At 31.5% G+C, this 24,763-nt stretch overlaps 1 protein-coding gene across 1 annotated transcript in view; it reads right to left on the bottom strand.

The window, feature by feature from the left end:
• Nucleotides 1-1,628: 1,628 nt before the first annotated feature.
• The window catches only part of LOC134710565 (adenylate cyclase type 10-like), a 37,037-nt gene continuing 13,902 nt past the window's right edge, over nt 1,629-24,763 (bottom strand). Inside the window, exons 9-32 of the mRNA XM_063570941.1 lie at nt 24,611-24,761; nt 24,227-24,258; nt 23,551-23,669; nt 22,892-22,968; nt 22,303-22,536; nt 21,720-21,882; nt 20,588-20,780; nt 20,154-20,252; nt 19,479-19,762; nt 18,457-18,682; nt 17,493-17,658; nt 16,198-16,674; nt 15,599-15,707; nt 15,189-15,384; nt 14,388-14,510; nt 13,637-13,800; nt 12,112-12,259; nt 10,441-10,532; nt 9,563-9,681; nt 8,970-9,066; nt 8,570-8,685; nt 8,038-8,158; nt 4,895-5,090; nt 1,629-2,565 (exon numbers count right to left, since the gene is read on the bottom strand). Coding sequence (XP_063427011.1) covers nt 2,254-2,565; nt 4,895-5,090; nt 8,038-8,158; nt 8,570-8,685; nt 8,970-9,066; nt 9,563-9,681; nt 10,441-10,532; nt 12,112-12,259; nt 13,637-13,800; nt 14,388-14,510; nt 15,189-15,384; nt 15,599-15,707; nt 16,198-16,674; nt 17,493-17,658; nt 18,457-18,682; nt 19,479-19,762; nt 20,154-20,252; nt 20,588-20,780; nt 21,720-21,882; nt 22,303-22,536; nt 22,892-22,968; nt 23,551-23,669; nt 24,227-24,258; nt 24,611-24,761 — 4,014 coding nt within the window. The 3' untranslated portion in view covers nt 1,629-2,253. The remainder of the gene's footprint in view (nt 2,566-4,894; nt 5,091-8,037; nt 8,159-8,569; nt 8,686-8,969; nt 9,067-9,562; nt 9,682-10,440; nt 10,533-12,111; nt 12,260-13,636; nt 13,801-14,387; nt 14,511-15,188; nt 15,385-15,598; nt 15,708-16,197; nt 16,675-17,492; nt 17,659-18,456; nt 18,683-19,478; nt 19,763-20,153; nt 20,253-20,587; nt 20,781-21,719; nt 21,883-22,302; nt 22,537-22,891; nt 22,969-23,550; nt 23,670-24,226; nt 24,259-24,610; nt 24,762-24,763) is intronic.

Here is a 24,763-nt window from a genome sequence, read left to right on the forward strand (position 1 = left end):
TTCTCAATTGAAGAAAAGAGAACAAGATGGTGTCTACAACAATTACAACATATCTATGATCATCTGTAACTCAAGATATTCCATAATTTTCAACAAAATTGTACATTAAACTTTTGGAAAGAGGATCTCCACCTAACCACTAGGGACCTTTAGTGAAATAGCTTTCTTGTAAACATGAATTTTCTATCAAAGAAATTATAATTGAAAAAGCAAACTCTTGATTATTCTACCAATTCTCTCGAAAGTCTAATAATTTCGTTTACAACTTTTAGACCTTGGTGCAACATATTTGTATAAACTCTCTATTGTTGATGATTGCATGTTAGCCTCAGTATGTCTTTTAGTTATTTGGGTCATCAGGTTGCTGTCTCACAGATGTATCATCTGACTCTTAATTCAGAATCATCTTGAACACAAGAAATATCTTTGCTTTTGGAATAACTTGGCCAATAATAGATAATTGAATCAAATGAAATTAAATATGATTTTTAATCATTCATACTACCTACGTGCTCTTATAATTCATCAAAAACATTTAGGGCCCACAATTGAGCAATTTAAATCCAAACCCATATGTTATTTATTTCTTTAATTTTGTATAGACAACATATATATTTTTTAATGTAATCCTTATTCTTCTATTATATCTGACATATACATTAGACTTAACAAAAAAAGTCTAAACAAGTATATTTCCAAAAAATAGATTGTCATTTAAGTTAACATAATAACACAATAAATATTCAATTATAATGGTCCCATTTCATACTGGTGAATTTTAAAATGTTTCATTTATATATCTACAAAAGTCAACAAAATATAGTATCCAACACTATCACATTAATATCACAATATTTTTATCTTGTTACATTTGTATTTCATATCTGTCCTTATTTAGGTTCATTACATTCTAAAAAAGCAATAGCAACTAACATGTTTTGAGTGAACACTGAAAATGGGTGAATCTCGCAATAAGAAGATTATTGATATTTAATATATACATATGCAAAAAAAAACCAGTAACCTACACATATTAGATATAGCAGTCATAGCTTTACATCTTAAATAGACAGGCACTATTTAACTGTGGCCTTTGCAAACTTGTGAATTTCAATTTTTCCCAAATTAATTTGAAAGTAACATGTTTTTTTCAGATTTGATTTTAAATTGATATGAAACAAAATATCATTATCAATATATACAATTCCTTTACCCATCATATATCATTCATAATAAAGTAGGCCTTTTTTCAGAGACATGAGAGTTACATTGAATTTTAGATTTATTTAAAATGATTTGGCAAGGGGAAGTAACTTATAAAAATAAAGCTTCTATGTAGGGGGAGATAATTATAAAAGAACTGAACTAACTACAAATCATCCAGTTTTACACTATTCTATAAAAATTCAAATAAGAACAGTTCTATTTTTCTTCCACTATTAACTTAGCAGAGGGCTGGCTTCCAATATTAATTTGAATTTCTATAAATATTGTTTTTCATTCAGCTTTGAAAGATTTTCCTGCTTAAAATCTATATAAAATGGTTAAATTTAAAATTAAATTATAATCAAAAAAATAATTATGTCTACATATATTTAACTTTTTTTTTGTAGGAAAGTTAGGTGGCAATGGTTCTCTTGCAAATTGAACAAGTTGGTTCTATTACGAAATTCTAGCTAAATAAAATATGCATGCCTCATTCATATAAAGAAATTGTCATTGTATGGGGAAACAAGTTTGAATGATCGATTGCTGTCTGTTTAAAATCCATTTGCAAACATATAATGCAATTCTAGGAAGAAGAAATCAGTTGAAGATTATGTTATACACTGGATGATTTATAATGAGAAACTTCAAAGAAGCTGCATTAAAAAAGAAATGACAAATAAAAAGACAGCAGAAGATAAAAATAACAGATCTGTCTTCAGAACTGCAACAAATGACAATAAACTGCAGTGTACAACACCACCATTTCATTCCAAGCTGAAAGATATTGCATCTATACATATACATTTCATAGTTACAGACAATGTTACAAATGATCATCATTTCATATATCTATTTAGTTACTACAAATAACACATTTTCATTCAAAGCAGTAAGAAGTTGTAACCTTACATAATAAGTTCAAAGTTTAAGATAATGTTACAAATGCTCAACATTTTAATATCTTGATCAAGCAGTTATAAATGACACATTTTCATTCATTTTAAGTTATAGATAATGTGACAAATGCTCAACATTTTCATATCTCTATTTAGCAACTAGTGGCCATGTACAAAATCCTTGCTGGTATGAGCTACTGAACAGTTTGTACCATTCAGCAGCAGCAGGGTTATCTCCCCTAATGTGTGCTCTCCCTCCAAACCAGTGATGTCTGTTGTGTTTTATCCACCCATATTCCAGTTTATTTCCTTGCTTTTTTGCCAGTTTCAATGCCTTTATGATTTTTAATTTTGACCAACAATATTTCTGCTTCAGTGCTAGTAGGTAAGCCTTTAAATGATGGTATCTTGGTTTAAGTGTGACAACCTTCTTCACTGCTCCTGACATTTTCTTGAGATCCTAAAAAATATCAAACGACAGTTATATTCAAAATGCATACTATATACATTGGCTAGAGGTATAGGGGAGCAGTGTTCTCCCCAGGATTTTTGGATAGCACCAGGGTAACGCGTGATGAAATGAATTTTACAGTATTTTGTGTCGCGTTGCATTGCTTATTTTTTTCTTGTTACTTTTTGTCATTACCTGTTTGCCTTTGTTTTGTGTACTGTGGTACTGTGTTGTAGGACTTTGGGTCAGAAAATTATTGGTAGAAAAAGTAAATCAATAAACAGTTTGTATACTTTAATATCTTTGAAGATTAAATAAATAAAAGCACAATGCATAGTCTTTAAGCTAAAGTCACTTCTTATATTTTGATCAATCCATTTTGTCCCGATACTTGTAGTTACACTACACATTCTCCATGTTAGATTTCACCATAACAATGAACTTTGAACAAGATTTTGATACAGAACCTTCAGTAAGTTAAAAACTATTTTCCATATAAAGTAGTTTATAAGAGTTATTTATTGACAAGGTTAATTCCTAGCTCTAACTTAGCTATAGCTATAAATGCATGGGAATGTTTTATAGTTGTGGCAAATCGCTTTTTAAACCTTTTACAGTAATATACTCCCTCTGTTACAAAAAAAACCAACTGTTTATTATAATATGTCTGTGCATCAATAATGGTATGATTCTCAAAAATAATTTGCAAAACATTTTTGTTGGTATGTTCTCAGAATGTTTTTATCCTTAATTTAACATTCTAATATAATTTTGCATTCAATTTCTACTTTATTTTTATTTGCAATGAGAAATTTTATGTGAGGAGCATTTATTTGTAATTAGCAAAATTAGGGGAAGTAACTCCACAATTAATTCCTATTAGGCAAATTATTTTGACTTGAGACTTGCGTAAAAGGGTTCATTAACAAATGTCTGCTTGTCCCTCACAACTCTGTTATCAAAATTATGATCTCTTAATTAATTAAAACACAAAAGAATCATGTACATCGATTAAATCCAATCATCAAGGTTAACCTCAACAGGTAAATCGATCACGTGGTGTAAACAATCTACTTGTCATTACTGGATTAAACTGGTTAGAACTGGTCAATTTTGATGTAAAGTTGAAGTCATCTGAAACTTTACCGATTTGAATAGGATTTTTTTACCGAAAACTTTAGCACCACGGAGAAAAATTATACATCGCGGCAAGAACGATACCACCGCGGCAGAAAATTATACATCGCGGGCCCGTGGTCCTTTAAGGGCCTGGGGAGAACACTGGGGAGGGTTGAGATCTCATAAACATGTGTAACCCCACCGCATGTTTATGCCTGTCCCAAGTCAGGAGCCTCTGGCCTTTGTTAGTCTTGTATTATTTTTAAATTTTAGTTTCATGTGTACAATTTGGAGTTTAGTATGGTGTTCATTATCACTGAACTAGTATTTATATTTGTTTAGGGGCCAGATGAGGGACGCCTCCAGATGCGGGTATTTCTCGCTGCATTGAAGACCTGTTGGTAACCTTCTGCTGTTGTCTGTTCTATGGTTGGGTTGTTGTCTCTTTGACATATTCCCCATTTCCCTTCTCAATTTTATCCTCAACCTACATAAACCTAGATATATGCATGCAACTTTCTTCTAACCCTGCTGCTTTTCAAGACATACATTCGGTGGTTGGAAGGCATTTTTTTTTTTAAATCTGTAATGCTTAAAATTTTAAGATTAAATCCTATAAATGCTCAGGATTTAGTTCTAAACTAATCAATACCCGTAAAAAAATTTGACAGCCATATGCTTCTGACCCCTCATTCCCTTTTCAATTGATTATAGAACTGTTACAGCACTTATTATGAATCTTTGAAGTAAGAGTTTATATGTTTTTTAGCGTGTGAAATAAGCTTAAAAAAATTCCAAATCACTGCATAAGTGCAGGCATGAGTATCAATAGTAAATAGAAATCTCCAGTTATCTCTTTTCGTATAAAGAATTGAAATAGATCCTTCAAAAAATTAAAACATCAATTATGATAGTTCATAGACAATTTTAGTTTTCACCATTGATTGGCCAAATTTTCAGAAAAAGGTTTACACTGAGTGGAGGAAATTGTATAATATGAAAATTTAAGGCCCGTCAAAAATTTTAATAGCAAAATGAAAAAAAGATGCACTGATTACATGTTAAAATATCATTGAACAAAACCTATTGTGATAGCATTTATTTGTATAGGTCATACTAAGCATTTAAATATTAAAATATACCACAAAAGGAATGTAGGAGTGAAATAACATTAACATTTTTCATCAACAACCGAAAATTACATCACTTAACAATATACCTCTGAAGCAGCTGTTAGTAACTGTTTCCATAGAAACTTTGGTTTTGTAATTTTACTGATACTCAGTGACATTAACATGATCTCTATCTTTCTTGCTAGAACATATACTGATAGAAAATTGATCTCACCAAGATCAAACACTTCCCAATAATCAAACCAAATCTGGGCACTTGACCACTGGTCATGTCTACAGTACCTGAAAATAGAAAATTATCTCCCTTAGAAAGTTAACTCCTGTTTTATCATTACCAGTATTTTAAAGAAGCCTGATGACAAATACTTCATTTCTTTTCTTTTATCTGGGCATCTGTTTTGTTCAAGATAAACTAATTATAGATAGCAGGACTGAAATTTTATTTTTACGTCAGACACACGTTTCGTCAACAAAAGACTCATCAGTGGCACTCCAATCAAAAAAGGTTTAAAAAGGCGAAATAAAGTATGAAGTTAAAGAGCATTTAGCACCGAAAATTCCTAAAAGTTTAGCCAAATACAGCTAAGGTAATCTATTCCTAAGGTAGAAAAGCCTTAGTATTTCAAAAATTCAATGTTTTGTTACCAGTTAATTTATAATTATGAAAATATCAATGATACTCAAGTCAATACAGAAGTGCTGACTACTAGGCTGGTGGTACTCTCGGGGAATTAAGACTCAACCAGCAGTGGCATCGACCCAGTGGTTGACAATTAACTCACAATAAATACTAGGTCTGAAATTTTGTATTTATGCCAGACTTGCGTAGCTTTCTAAATTTTTATGAAAGATTATGGCTTTATAAATTTCAAATGAACAATTGAAAAATCACATCCAAATGTCAGACTTTACTCATGCCCATCTGATTGTGATGAGAGGCTGTTATTCAGGAGATCCTTTACAACTAATAAAAATTCTTACATTTCATATTTTATATTAGCTCATATAGCCTTACATTTACAATACATACCATTCAAGTTCTACATTTTTTTAGAATTTTAGGAAGAATTCTAACATCTTTGTCATAAGTTGAAAATTCTTTTGATAGTGGACTTGTCTATTACAATGATGCAGTAAAATAAACTATTCAATATAACTTCATCCAGATGCTCCACATGGCACAGCTTTATACGACTGCAGAGGTTGAACCCTGAACAGTTGGGGCAAGTATGGACAAAACATTCAAGCTGGATTCAGCTCTAAATTTGGATTGTGATTAAATAGGTATTCTGACACAGAATGAATGTGGTCTAATGAACTTAAAATTTTTGTTTTGCCTTTGAGCAATTCACTATGCATTTGAATATTAATCCTCTCAAAAAAATGTTTGAAGAAATTTTCTATCTTTTTATTTATGAAATTTCAAATGAGAAAAATTGAACAAAGTCCCCCCCCCCTCAATTTCTTTTCACATCCCCCTTTCCTTTATTCCAAAACCGATCTCAATTCAAATTTCCAATGGAGTTTGAAACACTAATTACTCATTTAAATACATCATAAAATATATAATTTTTAAAAAGTGCTTGTTATCACTGAAAAGATTGTTTTAATTTATCAGTTGGCAGTAAAAGTGAATATACATTGTATATTGTATAAAACAATGATTTAAGTTGATTCAAATACTACTCTGGACAAAGAAAGATTACTCCAAATGATTTCTTGCTATTGCACAATATTGTGCAATTAGATATTTCTTGCTATTGCGCAATACTGTGCAATGGAAAATACTTGCTATTGCACAATACTGTGCAATTGAAGATTTCTTGCTATTGCACAATACTGTGCAATTGAAGATTTCTTGTTATTGCTGAGTACTGTGCAATTGAAAATTTCTTGCTATAGCACAATACTTAATATAATAATTTTGTATCCTGATTTGGACCAACTTGAAAACTGGGCCCATATTCAAAAATCTAAGTGCATGTTTGGATTCAGCATATCAAATAACCCCAAGAATTCAATTTTTGTAAAAATCAAGTTTAATTTTGGACCCTTTGGACTTAAATGTAGACCAATTTGAAAACAGACCAAAAAATTAAGAATCTACATACACAGTTAGATTTGGCATATCAAAGAACCCTATTTTTTCAATTTTTGACGAAATCAAACAAAGTTTAATTTTGGACCTGGATTTGGACCAACTTGAAAACTGGGCCAATAATCAAAAATCTAAGTACATTTTTAGATTCAGCATATCAAAGAACCCCAATTGTTCAATTTTCGATGAAATCAAACAAAGTTTAATTTTGGCCTTTGGGCCCCTTATTCCTAAACTGTTGGGACCAAAACTCCCTAAATCAATACCAACCTTCCTTTTATGATCATAAACCTTGTGTTTAAATTTCATAGATTGCTATTTACTAATACTGAAGTTATGGTGCAAAAACCAAGAAAATGCTTATTTGGGCCCCTTTTTGGCCCCTCATTCCTAAACTGTTGGGTACTCAACTCCCAAATCAATCCCAACCTTCCTTTTGTGGTCATAAACCTTGTGTCAAAATTTCATAGATTTCTATTTACTTAAACTAAAGTTATTGTGCGAAAACCAAGAAAATGCTTATTTGGGCCCTTTTTGGCCCTAAATTCCTAAAATGTTGGGATCAAAACTCCCAAAATCAATCCCAACCTTCCTTTAGTGGTCATAAACCTTGTGTTAAAATTTCATAGATTTCTATTCACTTTTACTAAAGTAAGAGTGTGAAAACTAAAAGTATTCCGACGATGATGACGACAACGACGACAACGACGACCATGGTGATGCAGACGACGACGCCAACATGATAGCAATATACGACTAAATTATTTCAAATATTGCGGTCGTATAAAAACTGTATAGTAGTGAATACCAAAAAAAGTTGGAATGTTTTTGTTTTTTTATTGGCTCTGCAATAAAAGCAATTTACCTTTTGGTTACAATATATGATTATATCAATATTTTTTACAGTATTGTTATCTAACATGGCTCCATCAAACCCATACTGCTTCTTCTACTTTATTTTTGATATGTTTAATAAGTATTCAAAATGGGGAGAGGGTTCCTGCAATAACAAACTTCATTTCATAGACTTCAAGAGAATATACCTATACCTTAGAAGAAAGATATAAACCTATAGTTCAATTTCAAAAGTTAAATGAATCCTCTATGTATTTTTCTATTAAAGCCCCTTACCACATTGCAATAGACATGGTAAGCATGTATCTTGGGAGCATATCATTGTAGACAGCATCTGCTTTGCTCATTAAATAGGTGGCAAAATCTAAACTGTCATCAAAAGGTTCCTGAGATATATCTGAAAATTGAAAAAAAATTATTACATATATCTAAACTTAATTGCAAGTGAGAATGAAAACTAAGCCATGAAAATGAGTTCAGGAGAGATGACCCATGTCTGCACATGTATACACTTTACAATAATAACATAGTTGACCTTTACTCACAGTAGCACTGATCACAGAACCAGGAAAAAGAGGTCAAAATCAAATGATATGTTGTACATAATCAGGTTGTTAGTTTATTGTTTTACATTTGATATTCCAGGGCCTTTTAAAGCCTGTTGTGCAAAATGGTTTTTGCTCAGTGTTGAAGGCTGTGCAGTGACCTATTGAGTGTTTATTCCTGCATCATTTATTCTCTGTTGGAGAGTATCTCATTGGCAATAATACCACATCTTCTTATTTCTGTATTGACCAACAATACTTACTCCAGCTAAGCATGACCTCCATGTTAATAGCATGGTACCAGGCCTGACCAACAGTGCTATACTTCTTCTTGTTATAAGATTTCATCTTCTGCATGATGTCTAGACAAGGAGTCTTCCTGGTTGTATACAATTAAATTATTAAATCCTTTTCTTTATATATATTTTGCATAAAGATATCAGAATGACTAATGGACTGATTGACATTGGCATGAATACTAAAACTTGTATATCCAAAATGAATTACCTCCCCTTAAATATTTAACATACTTTCTATACAGATTCTCTATAGACATTCATTTTGTTCAATTAGATGAAGGAAACTGATATCTTAGCAAGAGAACAATTCTCAAATAAACTTGATTAATCATTATTATGAAACAATTTCAGCTGCCATACATACTTATCAGTAAAAAGTAATGTTAGTGCCATCAGTGGATACACAGTTCTGTTGATGTCAGTTTGTTTCATACTGTCTCCAATTTCTACTACAGCTGTACCTGGAATAAAGAGGAGATGGTGATGCACCTTTACAAATTGTGTTCCAGACGGGTTCTACATGATGAAATTTATCTACTTCAGAAAAGTTAAACCAATAAAAATATCTCATACAATGGCAAGTATAAAATGCAATATCTTTTTAAATCAGCATGTTTCTATAAAACAAGTAAAAAACATAGGTAGTTCACTTTAATAATACTGACAACTGACCAGAGTAAACATTTTAAAACTACGAACTTTTTACTTTCCTGTATACCAATTATTTTGTGGATTGTCGAATTATATTTTATGAATTCTTGATCTTGTAATATATATGGGTTTGATTTATTTTGCATTCAAATCTATAGTTGATTAGTATTTAGTTAAAGTTCTCAATCATTTTTCATTGGATTACGCCCAATAAGGAGAAAAAATTGTTACTGCTAAAGATGAAAAAGTATAATCCTCCATTTTGCTACTGTTACCAGACATAATTGCTGCTCATATTTTGTTTACCAGAAGAAATAGCTCGACTGATGTCTCCTTTCTCTAAGCTTTTTAGACAGATATCAGAGCAGACTTCAGACATCATAGCCAGGTCATCGGCTTGTAGTTCCTCACTTCTTGCTAGGCAACTGAAAACAAATAAAACTACATGCAAATACACATGTATACAAGTAAGATCACAAGAAGAATTCTAGTGTACAAATTTGTTCGTTGATTTTTTATATTACACCACAGAAAACTGGCAAGACATAAGTGTAAAAATAGTTTCTCACCTTCAGACTGATAAGGCCTATTATGGGTCGTCCCACAGTCTATATCACTCTGCTCAGCTCTTAATAAAATTGCATATCATGGCTTTATGACATCAAATACGTTGACACTGACTTACAGCATCGTCATAATGTTTTAACTGATGTTGATAATTTTGACCCAAAATCATTAAGTAATCTTCTGGTTTGCAGGTGAAACAAAGGAAAACATTTCCAAAAGACGCAAAAACAGCCCTTTAAATCAATTATAAGGATATATGCTTATTGAGATTGTAAAATATCAGCTTGACACCCTATGAAGGCTGCGCTCACTCGACAAAAAGCTTGATATTGTGACTTGCAGATGATATTTTACATTATCAATAGCAGACAACATGATAATCTGTACTTACTGAAAATTCAAAACTTATTGCAAGGTTTTTATTCATCCAATTAATGCAACCAGGTTAGTATTGCAATTTAAGAACTCCCCTTCTGATATCTTATTCATATATGCAGATTTTTTCTGAAATTGCAACAATTAATCTCAAATTTGTGTCCTTGTTAAAAAATTCCAATAACAAATGCATACAATAATTTCTGAATAACAGTATTTTCAGAACTGATTACAAAAATTACCTTGACAAAAATTCTTTTTCTAGTTTATCTTTCATCTTTGGATGATTGTACTTTCCACAATATTCAATCATTACTTTGTAAGCTCTAATCATCTGGAAAGATATCAGTTTATACTAAACATCAAAATATGTAACCAACAGTGAGATTAATACCAGGTTTTCTTAAATGCATATTTGACCTAAACAAGAGTGCACACACTGAAATGTCTCGCCTTCTTTACTAATCCTTGATACTATCTTGATAGACCTAAATATAAAGCTTTATTACAACTGTCGCATAAACTCAACATTAACCAAGAAAATGAAACATTGATCAATGAACCTTGAAAATGAGGTCAAGGTCAGATGAACCATGCCAGGTAGACATGTACACATAACAATTCTTCAATACAACAAATATAGTCGACTTATTGCTTATAAATAAGGAAAAACAGACCAAAACACAAACACTTAAAACTTAGCAATGGACTGTGAAAATGAGGTCAAGGTTAAATAAAACCTGCGTAACCGACATATAAATCATAAAATATTTCCATAAACCAAATAAAGTTGACCTAATGTATAAAGTATTAGAAAAATAGACCAAAACTAAAAAACTTAACTTTGACCACTGAACCATGAAAATGAGGTCAAGGTCAAATGACACCTGTCAGTTAGACATGCACACCTTACAATCATTCCATACACCAATTATAGTAGACCTATTGCATATGGTATAAAAAAAACAGACCAAAACACAAAAACTTAACTTTAACCACTGAACCATGAAAATGAGGTCAAGGTCAGATGACACCTGCCAGTTGGACATGTACACCTTACAGTCCTTCCATACACCGAATATACTAGACCTATTGCTTATAGTATCTGAGATATGGACTTGACCACGAAAACTTAACCTTGTTCACTGATCCATGAAATGAGGTCGAGGTCAAGTGAAAACGGTCTGACAGGCATGAGGACCTTGCAAGGTACGCACATACCAAATATAATATTCAAGTAGTCACTGAACCATGAGAATGAGGTCAAGGACATTGGACATGTTACCGACGGAAAGTTCGTAACATGAGGCATCTATATACAAAGTATGAAGCATCCAGGTCTTCTACGTTCTAAAATATAAAGTTTTTAAGAAGTGAGCTAACACTGCCGCCGCTGGATCACCATCCCTATGTCGAGCTTTCTGCAACAAAAGTTGCACGCTCAACAACAAAATTATCACCCCTAGTTTTAGGTGGGGTTTGTGTTGTTCAGTCTTTAGTTTTCTATGTTGTGTTTTTATTTCTGTTGGTCTTCTTTTTTTTTTTTTGCAATGGCATTGTCAGCTTGTGTTAAACTTGTAAATTTGAACATTCCTTGGATATCTTTTTTCCCAAACTGATATTGTACCCTTTTTAAAATCTACAAACATTTATATATAAGAACAGAGGTGTATTCAAAAATTTTTGTAATGGGGGTCCACTGACTGCCTACGAGGGGGCCTGCTCCAGTCAAGATTCAGTTATTTCCTACATAATCAACCAAATTTTCCCATGAAAAATCAGGGGCTGTGCCCTGTCCCCCTCAATCCTCTTCTGAAGAAGAAACTCATATATCTAACACAATCATATTTTATTGATGTGTGTATATGGTATAAAAGAAAATAACATGTTTATAAAATTCAAATCACAGATACCTGATGTAGATTACTAAATCTGCCCGTAATTTTGATCATCTGTCTAAAACTATTAATTGACATCTTCCATTCTTCATTGTTCTCTTTTTCAAATTCATACAGTTCAGATAAACAATATCCTTGTTCCACAGTTTTGTCAGTTGAAGGTCTGTTTAAAATTAATATTGTAATTAATCAGTAAAGGTTATGTTCAAAATACCAGTACATTAGAAATTGATCTACCTACCATTTTTCTTTCAAATGCCTAGTTTAATTTTCATTGGAAACAAGAATATTTTTTGGGTGTTTATTTTCTAAACTGATAGTAATTGATATCAGATTAACTATCTTTGTGTTCATGTGAGTCTTGAGTAGTTTCAGTTGTGGTCATTCTTTTTTAAGCTACTATAATGCCCTTGATTCCTATTGTTATCTTTCAGTCAGTTTTTGGTTTAACCAAGGAGGTTATATTAGAAAGAGAGTGAATACTCTGCTTGATACAAAATTATCATCCCCAGGATAGCAGTTCGATCAGAGAAAAATGATAAAATTATAAAGATGTACCAGGCTGTTACCACTAGCAGTTCAGGCAATTATATGTCACATGATTGTTATCAGTGACTAGGTCATTCAAGTTCAGGTGTATTTTTGGTAACAATGCAGTGTATAGGTGTTTATGATATGGAAAAAGATTTGATGTGCAATTTCAAAATCAATCGTCTGTTTACGGTGAAAAAAGATGAAGAAATGATAAAGTTATGAGGGTTTTAAGGAAAGTTAGTGTGCAATTTTCATTCAACACTACATTGCTTTAAACAGAGATTTTAACTTGGCCTTTCAATTTCTGTTCATGAGAATTGGCAGATAATAAGCATAGAAAGTATACGAATATGCAAAGTACTTTAGTTACGGTGACCGGTAATGACTGGGAGGAAAATTTGCAATTGAAACGAGAAATTTATCGGGAACAAAGTAAAAGTGACTTTTAGTTGAAATTAACATTGACAGCAATGAGACTCGTATTCATTTCATTTATATTGGTAATAAGTTTACTTTTAACTAAAATTTTACTTTTTTAAAATTACTATAGAAAATATCACAAAAAATCTTTTAAACATGTCAATAATTGTATATCCGGTCAGTTTATGACACCCTTCTTACTCGGGTATGAAATTAGAACAAATTCTCCCTCTGTGACAGAGTCGATCTCAACTAATTAACACCTACTTACAGTAAAGTTCATTTCATGTGTAATTATCGTCTTTCGTTCTCTCTCCTTCTCATCTAACCTCCTTGGTTTAACACAATATTTTTATCTGATTAAGAAAAGATTAGTGTGCTACCTAGAGAGATTCCAGTTGTAACTTCGAAGTGTCAAATGTTAGACAAATTAACCTCAAGATATAACAATTGGTCTGTGTAGGTTAATTAATTGCAATCTTTATCATAAAATTAATTACTTGTAAACTGAAATGGCTTTTCTGTTTGTATAAACAATACTTATATTACATATAAGTAAAATACATAAAAATTAAGAAATACATACTTCCTAGGTTTTGTAGAAATTCTCAGAAATTTAAGGAATATCCACAAGAAATAATATCGAGCATGAGTACTACAATAGCCTTCTGGTTCAGCTATCTTTAATAATTTAGCAGCATGTCTTGTGTACAGCAAGGCATCTTCTTTTTCTCCAGATACATACAATGCCTGAAATGAACAATATACTTTGTCATATCACAAAAATAAAACTTGCAAATATTTAGTGCCTTACTTTATTAAATGAAATTAAAATTTAAGTTTATATAAAAGATCTTGTTTCCTGTTTAAATTTGAATTTATACTAAATTGAACTGATACTCCCATTCAACTAGACAAAACACCAATGGATCAGAACATCATTCTGAAATTGGACTGAAGACAGAGAAGTTTATCTTGACAGAGAGGCAAACATATATATTAGACAGTCAATTATCAGAAAAATACATAAATATTTCTCAAAAATGTGAATTATAATGATAAAACTAGTCTATTGAGGATGTCTAGAATATCAAATGACAAGAAATTCTATCTTTGTGTCTGTGTCAAACACTAGTCACTCTTACTCCTTCATGTTGAGGGCTTAGTTGAAATGCTGAACTAATGCAAATTTCAGTCTCATGTTTGATAATACGGAAACGTAACTTGACACTCCTTATGATTTAACCTCCCTAAAAAGGTCTAACCAGCTTTAAAGGTTTAAGTGAATTTAACATGAACCTTTTTTTAACACAAGTTTATAAAGTAACTAGGCATACCTTTCCAGTAAGCCTTGCAAGCTTAGCATACAAAACATACAAATCATCATCTTCTTCATCCATTTTCTCTTTGTCTATCATTTCATTAATTACTTCCTCTGCATCTTCTAATTTCTTCATTGCCTGAATAAAATGCATTTTTCACTTCCTATTTTAAAATGGAAAGTTAATAATTTGTAACAATAAGAACAACAAACAAAACTTTGAGATTTGCCTAAATAATGTTGTTGTAATAATTAGAATGTATTTTAGTTGAACTACTGTGGATTCATTATTATTATTCATTGGATAACAATTTTTGTGGGAATAGAAATCAAATGTTCAACAAATTACAAATTTTCTATAGGCTTTCTTTACACAGATTGGCAATTCCTTTAAATCAAATATCCACGAAAATGCAAGTTTTTTCTCAATCCACGAAAAATTGAAACCAACAAAAATAAATTAATCCACAGTACATTAATTAGTTTTGATCTATACAAATATCTCTGGAAGTTAGATTTTTCTTGTTAATAATAGCTACTTATGCAGATAAATGACATTATTTAACAGAAAATAGTGGTAAATTTCATTTAAGTTTTCTGTTTGGGAGATTTTTGTATGTTATATGTAATATGGAATACAAAAATAAGAAGATTTAGAAGGATTGCCAATTAGACTTCTGTTCATCAGGGATCAATTCACTAAAAATTGTAGCAGAATTTCAGTGGGGTGATATTTAAACACAAAGTTTATTTGTATACCTGATTTTGTATAGTTTTTCCTGTATCAAACAGCACTTATATAATAATCTATATTTACATTAGAGGTTTGTTTCATGACAATAGATGCAGCTGCCTCCTCCACCAATATATCAATTATGTTCATGTAGTTTTGTGTTGCCTTCCTGTGGTGATAGATCTGGCTATATATTGGCATTAAACTTTCACAGGCTTGATCTTGTGTCATGTCGGATTCTATAGACTTCAGCAATGTGGGAAGGAGTACACTTACATCCCTACAACAACAGAAAAAGTTTTAAAACATATTCAATGATTTTGTCCCAAAATACCCCCAAGAATGCATTTTTGGAAAGAGGATAATGAATAAAATTTGAATATAGCTAATAAAACAAAGAAAAAATGTCAAGAAATTATAAAGTAATCCGAGATTCATCGGCTAAAGAGTTAAAAAGAAAAAATAAGTAAATAACTATACTAAGTAAAACTTACTGTATCTGGATACCTTTCCTCCTGCCCCTTACTCTCATATAAGATTCAGCATCAGCTACAGCTATATCTTCAACTCTATTAGAACTTCTCCTTCTACTGTGATTCCTATCTGAGAGCAAATAAAATCACAAATATGTATGAATGATATGCTCAGGTCTTTTACCATGAAAAATCACATTTCTTATTGGATCTTAATGAGAAGCTTTTGTAGGAAATGAAGACATTGGTTAAAGACGATGTCAATAAGCCAAAAGATGTTGATAAAAATAAAAGTAATATTTCATACATTTTGTGCATCTGAAGCCCTTTTAGAAATTCAATATCATATAAAACACTTAAAATCACCTCTGTTTAATGCAATAATCACTTAGAAAGAATTTTAACCAAAATAGAGGGACTTTCAAGATGAGCCAAAACGGTTCATGATCAATTATAATTTAAGTAGTTTGAACCAGAGCTTCTTTTTAATTTCTAAGTCTATCAACAGAAATTTTTAAAAAATGTATGATTAAAATCATGTCAGATGAGCACTGATTACCTAATAAAACCATTGGTTTTTTATTAAACAAATGTAGATGACACACTTGCTATTCTCTTACCTTTTTCTTCCTGATTAAACTTTGGGGGAGGTCTCTCCAACGCATAATATGGAATATCCTTCCTAATCTGATCAGCCTGTTTCTCTAGATAATTAGCAGCACTAGCATGTAGGGTCTTTCTCTGACTCTCCATCAGTATCTTATAACATGTCTCCATCAGTATCAAATTAGTAAACTTCATCAGGTTACATAGACTTCTATCTATATGTTCATCACCTCTGGGACAATAACATTCCATTATATCATATTCCTCATCGTCTTTAGAGAATTTGTTATACAGAGGGTTGTGTAAATTTGCACATTCAAATATTCCTGTCTTTCTGAGAACTTTGAAAGATTTTCTGGCCTTGATTCGGTTGACATTTGGTAGAATGCTCTCTATCATATCTCTAGGAAAGGTCTCTCCTAGTACTGAGGCACATTTGACTATCAACTGTTCTGTGGCTCTCATTGAATCTATCTTTGCAGTAATAAGATCTACAATTTAAACAATTAAATTTCAGTTTAGGACAGCAAACTCTATCATTTCCATGTGAAGTGAACCTTTTTTTGCATCAAAAAGTCACATTAGTGATGTACAAACTTTAATTTTGATCAATGATATGATAACAACTTTAGGGTTAATGACCTTAGCTCAATACTTTAACCTTAGGTAGCAATACACAGTTAGGAGTTTAGTTTAGTATTTTGGCCCCTGTGGATTTTTCAAATAGGAAAGTTATTGTGTAATAAAATTCATTTTAAGACAGCTGAGTACTAATTTAGCCTTCAAAGATGGTTTATAAGAGCATCAAGATTGTTTTTAACATGTTTTATGGGCTATTTTCTGTTTGACAATCCGTGTTTTCATAGCTTGACTGGCCATCGGTCCAGAAATTAATGTAATGTTTACAAACACTTTTTTTCCACATGAAGTTTTTGATGCAATTTTACATAAAAATGAGATGAAAGATATATGATTTTCATTGGATCTACCGAATGATATATGTACACAGTTTCAGAAAAGGTATTACATTAGATGAATGGATACACATACCAGAAAACTTATTGCACCCTTCTATAGTAGGCGGGGTATAAATCAGGTTATTTCCATATGAATGAAATTAGTTAACCTTTACAGACAGTAATCCCTACTTTATAAAAATACCTCTTGAGGAGGAAAAAATTGCATATTTAATTTTGACCTAACATAAAAGATAACAATGAACACAAAAATCAACTTCAGTGAAAAATTTCCTCTAAGTTTTATACCCCTTAATTTCCACCTCCTCCCAAAATAAATCCACATCACTTACTTTTCATAATATCAGGTACAGGTATATCTACTGGGTTAACATGTGGAGAAAACACAGCAATTCTCTGTTTGGACTTTCCCTTGTGTTCTGTCTCTTTGTGGATGTATCCCAAATCTTTTAAAAAGTTGGCTGATGTCGGTTCTTTACTGTCCATTAAAGATTCAATCTGAAAGATTTATTATAAGGAGCTGATAATTTTTGGACATATTCTTAAATGCTAAAAAATAAGAAGGAAATACCAAATGGGTAATAAGAAAATGGGGCTCAGTCAAGCTGTAAACATTATCTACAATGGTATATCTATAATCAGTCCTCTACTACTATAGCAAGCAAGGTATAAAAAAGTATACTGGTTATTGGTTTTACTGCATATGGTTACTGTAATAAAATACAAATATTTCCTGACAACGGTATAGCTGACTTATATAAATCCTGAAACCAAATTTCAGAAATCCTTGTATTGTAGTTCCTGAGAAAAATGTGACAAAAATTTTCAACTTGGCTATCATGTGTAAAATCATACAAGTGTTCGGTAAACAGGAAGTTGACAAGTGATCAATCTGAAAACGCATCACACAGTATAGCTGACTTAGATAAACCCTGAAACCTAATTTCAGAAATCCCTTGTATTGTAGTTTCTGAGAAAAATGTGACGAAAATTTTCAACTTGGCTATCATGTGTAAAATCATACAAGTGTTCGGTAAACAGGAAGTTGTCAAGTGATCAATCTGAAAACGCATCACACGGTATAGCTGACTTAGATAAACCCTGAAATCAAATTTCAGAAATCCTTGTATTGTAGTTCCTGAGAAAAATGCGACGAAAAATATTAATGGGACTGACGGACTGACGGACTGACGGAAGGACAGACAGAGGTATAACAGTATACTCCCCCTTTTTTAAAGTGGGTGAATAAAAAGAAAATGTGGTAATATTGCTGTTTGAGAGTTATCTATTATTTACTGTAGTAGCTGTAAGAAATATATCATTCAGCTGTTTAAATTCAGCGGCAGGGTGTTCAGCTCTGTATTGTATACGTTTGATATGGTTAGCATTAGGAGCAATAGTAGACTCTTCTATATGACTTCCTTCTTCCGTCTCTAAGATCATCAACTGCCTCTTTTCTACCATGTCAATTAATACTTGTTCACACCAGTATGGTACACCATGACATCTTTCTTTTAACAATCTAAAAACATCAACAGATTATTTCACCAAGTTAACTGAATTGTTTTTATACTATTTTACAGTTGCGCAATTTTAAATTCCCTCCATCCCACCCAAGTATTATTCTATGAACCTCAATTTTAGTTGAAAAATGTTGGTTTACACATTATTTGTAGAATCAAAGAGTTCTTTAGTATTGTATTGGTTATCTTCATGCTCAGCTATCAATATATTTTATCGTTCTGTTCTTTTTGTTTGCTTTAGTAGCCAACTTTTCAAAATGCCCATGGGGGGTTTTGCGTGCAAAATAGCTGACCTTGTCCAAGAAAACCTTCAAGGGGGTCTTCAAATACATTTTAATGTTGTTTTTGGATTCTTCATACAATTAGAAGCCTATAGCCATTGTAAAATTAATTGGTTTGTTTAAAATTGTGGAAAAAATTGCTTTTTCAAAATTTCAATTTGGGAGCCTCCATGGCGGAAATCCCCCGCAAATAGTGACAGTTGGCAGGTAAAAAGTATTGGTCTACAGTATCACCAGCCTGTCAAAACTCAGGTTGTGAGTTGGGACCCAGCATGTGGCAGGTCTCTTCATTTTAAATCTTAATTGACAAGAATTGCCATTTTTCCTGCTGAAGGTCTTGGTTCTCTCTAGCCACTTTGGCTACCTCCACAAACAAAAATTGACCTCTACAAGTAGCCAAGAGTGCTTACAACAAAACAATCTTTTTTTTTATTAAGGGACTGTAGTGTTGATGAAAAAATATGTTATATTTCTAAAAGTTACACCTTAAAGCCTTTATGCTGTAATTTTCTACCTTTCCAGTGCAACTGGTATTCTTACAACATCCATCAACTGGCATGCTAATGCAGTCAAGTATTTGCTTTCTATTCCTCCTATATCTTCAATGTATATGTTACGGCTGTCAAAGAAACTGGCTGCTGCTGGACAGGAAGGTTCATCTACTGCTTTAGGTCGAATTGAAAGTACTAGAAGAATGTGGGTCAGTTGGCTCAAATAATAGAGTGTGGTCCAAGATTCCTCATCAATGTTCTGAGCATCATCTAATATTATGACAACTGGGGTGCTTTTATGTATACACTGAAAAGGTAAAAAAAACATACATTTATGACTATGTATCGAGAAATTAAAATTAAGAAATGAGATGCATTTCTTTCATTTACGGGCCTATTTGAAGCCATTGTGGGATCATCGTTGTTCCCAAAAATTTTGTAACAACTATTTGTTGTAAGGAAATATAATGATTGGCATTAATCTTAAATGTTAATTATGAATAAGTATAATGTAAATTTTTTTCCTTCAATTTAAAAATCTATGTATTTCTAAATTCCTCTGAAAATTTCTCAAAATTATTCAAAGGCTTTTAATTTCTCTTTTCAGTGTGTCTAAACATGAAATTTAGTCACTTCATAAAAATTTGTTGAGCTCTGTATTCAAGACATATTATTTACAAAACTTAGAATATACATACCAGTTCTGCTATGGTACCAATCAGTTCATTAGCTTTGGATAGATCATCAGGATTTCCCATAACCTCATCTGACTTGATATAAATGTTCACCTTTGACAACTAAAATAGATACAGATACTCTTGCATTTAAAGCCATACATCTATCTTCCTACAAATTTAAAAAGTATTCAACAAGGTATTGAATTTTTTTAATTTTTTTTTTACTTTGCCCTTAGTACAAAAAGTAATTCAAGTTGTATTACTATAAATAAATCTGTATTGTTCTTTTCTTTAATTCTATTCTAAAAAAAATCCATGTAGACATGTGTTTTATATATGAATTTGACCAACTTCATATTTATTTCAAGACATAAAACCGAAAGCTCCAGACATAGGACAGGCACGCACAAAATGTGGCAGGACCCTGTAAGCTGAGGAATGCTTCTCTATCTTACCTGTGTACCAAGTACATGTGGCATGAGGCCAAGACTCCCCAACAAGCCTTTTGATGCTATTTTCTCTAAAATCTCTGGTTCCCTGTCTATCTGGTGGGATAAACCAGCACTTGTTATCAGCATTCTCATTATATGTCTGGTCAAGAAATTATTGTTAAATCTGTCATTCATTTGTACTGCACATGATATCACTCTGAAAAAAATAATAAAGTAAAAGCTTCAAAATTAATAAAAAAATTATCAGATATTAATGTATTTTCAAAATTAAAAAAAAAAGTTATGCAATTTTGTTTCTTTAATAGCATACCATCCTTGAATAATTTCCAGCAGAATTCTGTCTGAACAAAAACATGCAAAGCATAGCATGAATATGAAACCTTATTTGTCATAGACTAACATGCTAAACTATTCTTAACAACTACATTATATTAAAAAAAAATCAAATTATGAAACATTTTTATATAGTATAGACATGAAAACCACTTTGTAATAGACTAACATGCTGATTAACATTTTTTACCATTCTATCAACAAATAAATTTTCCCAAAAAATTCATTATTTTCTACAAATGCTTGTTTGCTTTTTGGTGTAATTTTTGTTTGATCTATTTCTGTGAAAATTTGTCATACATGTATCATGTTTCTTGCTTAAGATATACAATTGTTTGTAGAAATTAAGGGCACCCTACTGTTGTCAATATAAACATCAATGACATCATAGGAATAAGAGCGATAAACAGATTATTAATTGTCTTTCAGACTCGAGGATGTTCCTCTGCCACCTCAGATCTCAAAGAGTTGTTGCCCTTTGCTGAAATTGAAGCTTAGAAAAAACACCCTCTCATTTGAAAAAAACATTGATAATCTCTAAGGCTATTCCATTAACATGTCTGTGGGAGGGTAGGATGGGAAGTATAATTATTGAATGTGGGTCCAAGGATTTGTATAGTAAGGTACAAATCCTTAATGGGTCAAATGTCTTTTTTCAGAATGTCCTTATCACCATTATGCAAAATTATCTAAAAAATAGTTCTTGACTGTAGGAATATTTTGAAAGTCTCTTCCATCCCTCCAACATACATTTTAATGGAATAGAACTGAATATAAACACAGCAAAATTAATACATTGTACCTTAAGTCTCTATGTTCTGCACCAACTATCAAATGATCCAATAATCTGGTTTTACCTATCCCAGAAGCACCCACATACACAAGATGCCGGACCTTTTTACCATCATCTTCATTTTTCAAAGTTATCACTTGCTCTTCAAACATTTCAACTTCTTTTCTACAGCCTTGAAAAAAATGGATGCCACAAAAAACAGCAAATTAATAAATTCACATTTGAAAGTGTAGTTCTTAATGAAATAAGGGTCCTCTTTATAAAATTCAGTTTTAATTTTATGTGTTCTATTTCTTGTCTTAAAATTAAACAGACAAATGGCTATGAAACTAAAGGCTCCAAGATTTTAAGATATTAAAAATATACAAAAAATATGTTCAATTTGTGATTAATGTGCAATAATTCTGATAAGAATTTGCCACACTAAGTTAGCCATACTAGATTATCTGTAGATCTGGTCTTGGTGATTATTTTAATAAAGAATTATAACAAAATCAAATCTAATATCAATGTTTTACACAATATTTAGTTTTAACCATTTTTGCTGTGGGACACGGAGAACAAAAAAAGAATTTCAATTTCATATGCATACCTAACAATGGATAGTGAAAATATGGAACACTGTTTACACCAACACCTAATTCTTCACTTTCTTTAAATTCTCTAATAATTCCAACATTTCTCAATCCTTTCATTCTCTTGGTGATAAGAACATCAAAGTTATTGGCAGGTAACCTGGATAATTGGAATGTTCTGTCATCACAGGTTACTTTGTCTTGGTAGTGCATCATCAACCTTGCTGCAAAGTTTACTCTTCTTCCTATCACTAAAACAAAATGTTTACTTTTTAACAAACTTTTTTTTTCTATAATTTGATCTATTTATAACACTCTATTTTCACTTTTCCTTATTTCTCTCACCAAGATCAACAAATGTGATGTCAAAATTTCATGTTTTCAGCTTTATATCTTCTTAGTTCATAATTTCTGATGCAGTCTGGCAGGCAAAACACATGGACCAGCTTTAATCAAATTGCTGTCTCATGTAAAGGGCTTAAAAATACCACAGAGGGACATTCAAACTCATAAGTCAAAAATAATCTAAATGGCAAAAAAAAAGAAAAAGACAAACAAGAGGAGTGTTGTGGTCACATTGATACTATATACAGATAAGTGAATTACCTGAATATTCATGTCTTTTGCTATGCCCAACCACTCCACAGAAGGTTGTACCTGTTGTAACACCAATAGATACATGCCTGAAAGTATCAAAAGGTCAGGCTTATATATCATAATAGTGTACAATGGTCGCAGAATAAAACAAGGTTATTGCACATATGCTGGTGAATATTGTTGTGTATAGAACATTTTTTATATATATCAGAAGTCATATGAAATTTCTTCCTTAAGGCTGTTCAAAAATTTATTGTGGTTGTGGGCACGGGAGGCACTCAATTAAATATGTGTGGTTGTGTGTTTCTTACAATTTCAAAGAATCATTTGTAGCATGAAAGTTTTATATTATATATCTTATATTACAGGTGGTTTGTGGAGTCTTATAAAATTGTCCTCGTTTTATGCTCAATCTCAGGGACAGCAGTCAATGCTTGTTCAAATTCTGTCAGGCTTTTAAAAATCATCTCTACAAGACCAACAGAATATAACTAAAATTTTCCAAAAAGTTCAGCTCTGGGCTTGTAGAATGTAGATTCAAAAGTCTTTTGTGAAGGCTGTGGAAAAGCCCTTAACTCCACTTATAAGAACACACTCTTAATTGTGATGGCAATGAGACTGTCAACATTGTCAGATTGATATATAAACAAAGAAACTATTACACTTACAAAACTCCTGTAACATCACACAATGTCTCCTTCATTCTATATGAACACATCAAAGCATGGGCACAGTCCTGTTCATGCTTAAATCCAGGTAAACCAAATAAAACAAGAAAGGTGCACCCCTGAAAATATAAGTAAACACTTATCATTAGCTAATATAAACCTATCCCTATACTGAATTAGTGAGGAAAAGCAAAGAATAATGCCTGCTAAAAGATGTTTGAGCTCTTTATAACATATGTGCCTTCCCAAAAACTTAAACTAATGTTCAACCATAAACCAAATTATGACATAATCCTTGAAAATTAAAGAATTCTATGACGAAATTTTTTTTTTTTCTTTTTGAAAAAATTGTAATGTGAATTAATAAGCAGTAAAACTGGTCAATGAAGACTTTGATTTTTTCAGCACATTTGTAAAATTGCAGCTGCAGTTTGAGATTCTATCTAAGATGTCAACTACCTACTTAAATTTTAAATCTTAAGTTTGATTTTTTTTATTTCATATTATTTCTGCAGTCTATAGAGTATTGATCTTTTTAAATTAGATTGGTTAGTGTTAAAGTAGTACATTTTCAATATTCTTTTCTGATAAGGTCACACTTTCTTGTAATGTTTTTCGTATGAAATGAACAATATGTGTACAAAAAAAAATCATACATCTACAACCCTGTACCTACCTTGTCAAAAAGAAAAACTTTATTCAGACAACCTGAAAATAAAAGTCAAAAGTCATATGGTGCTAAAAAATTCAAAATGATACAATTAAAAAATAAAACATATCATTTATAAATTACTTACCATTTTAATAGCAAATTCATAAGACATGTGTATCTATATTTCAGACAATTTTTTTTTAGTTTTGTTTGTTTGAACAACAGGACTGCATTTAGAAAGAAAACTAACTTTGAAAATAAAAATAAATATTTCAATAAGATAAATTTTGAGTATTTGACATTCAGTATTGAAACTTCATTTCTTTTTTTCATGTAAAATTTTAGATGAAAACAAAATAAAGAAATGAATACTGAGTGAATACTTCTTATAAAACCATGATACTATACCATGCAAGGCTTTGATCTGTATATAAACAACACCAAATATCTTCTGTAAAAGTTCTTCTTCATTCTCATCTTTGTTTAAGACAAGATTTATAAATACTATTGACACTTGTCTCATTTCAGACAGATACTCTAATGGCTGGAAATCATCAATCT

Source organism: Mytilus trossulus, chromosome 3 (assembly GCF_036588685.1).
Source record: "Mytilus trossulus isolate FHL-02 chromosome 3, PNRI_Mtr1.1.1.hap1, whole genome shotgun sequence".
In the NCBI taxonomy this organism is placed as follows: domain Eukaryota; kingdom Metazoa; phylum Mollusca; class Bivalvia; order Mytilida; family Mytilidae; genus Mytilus; species Mytilus trossulus.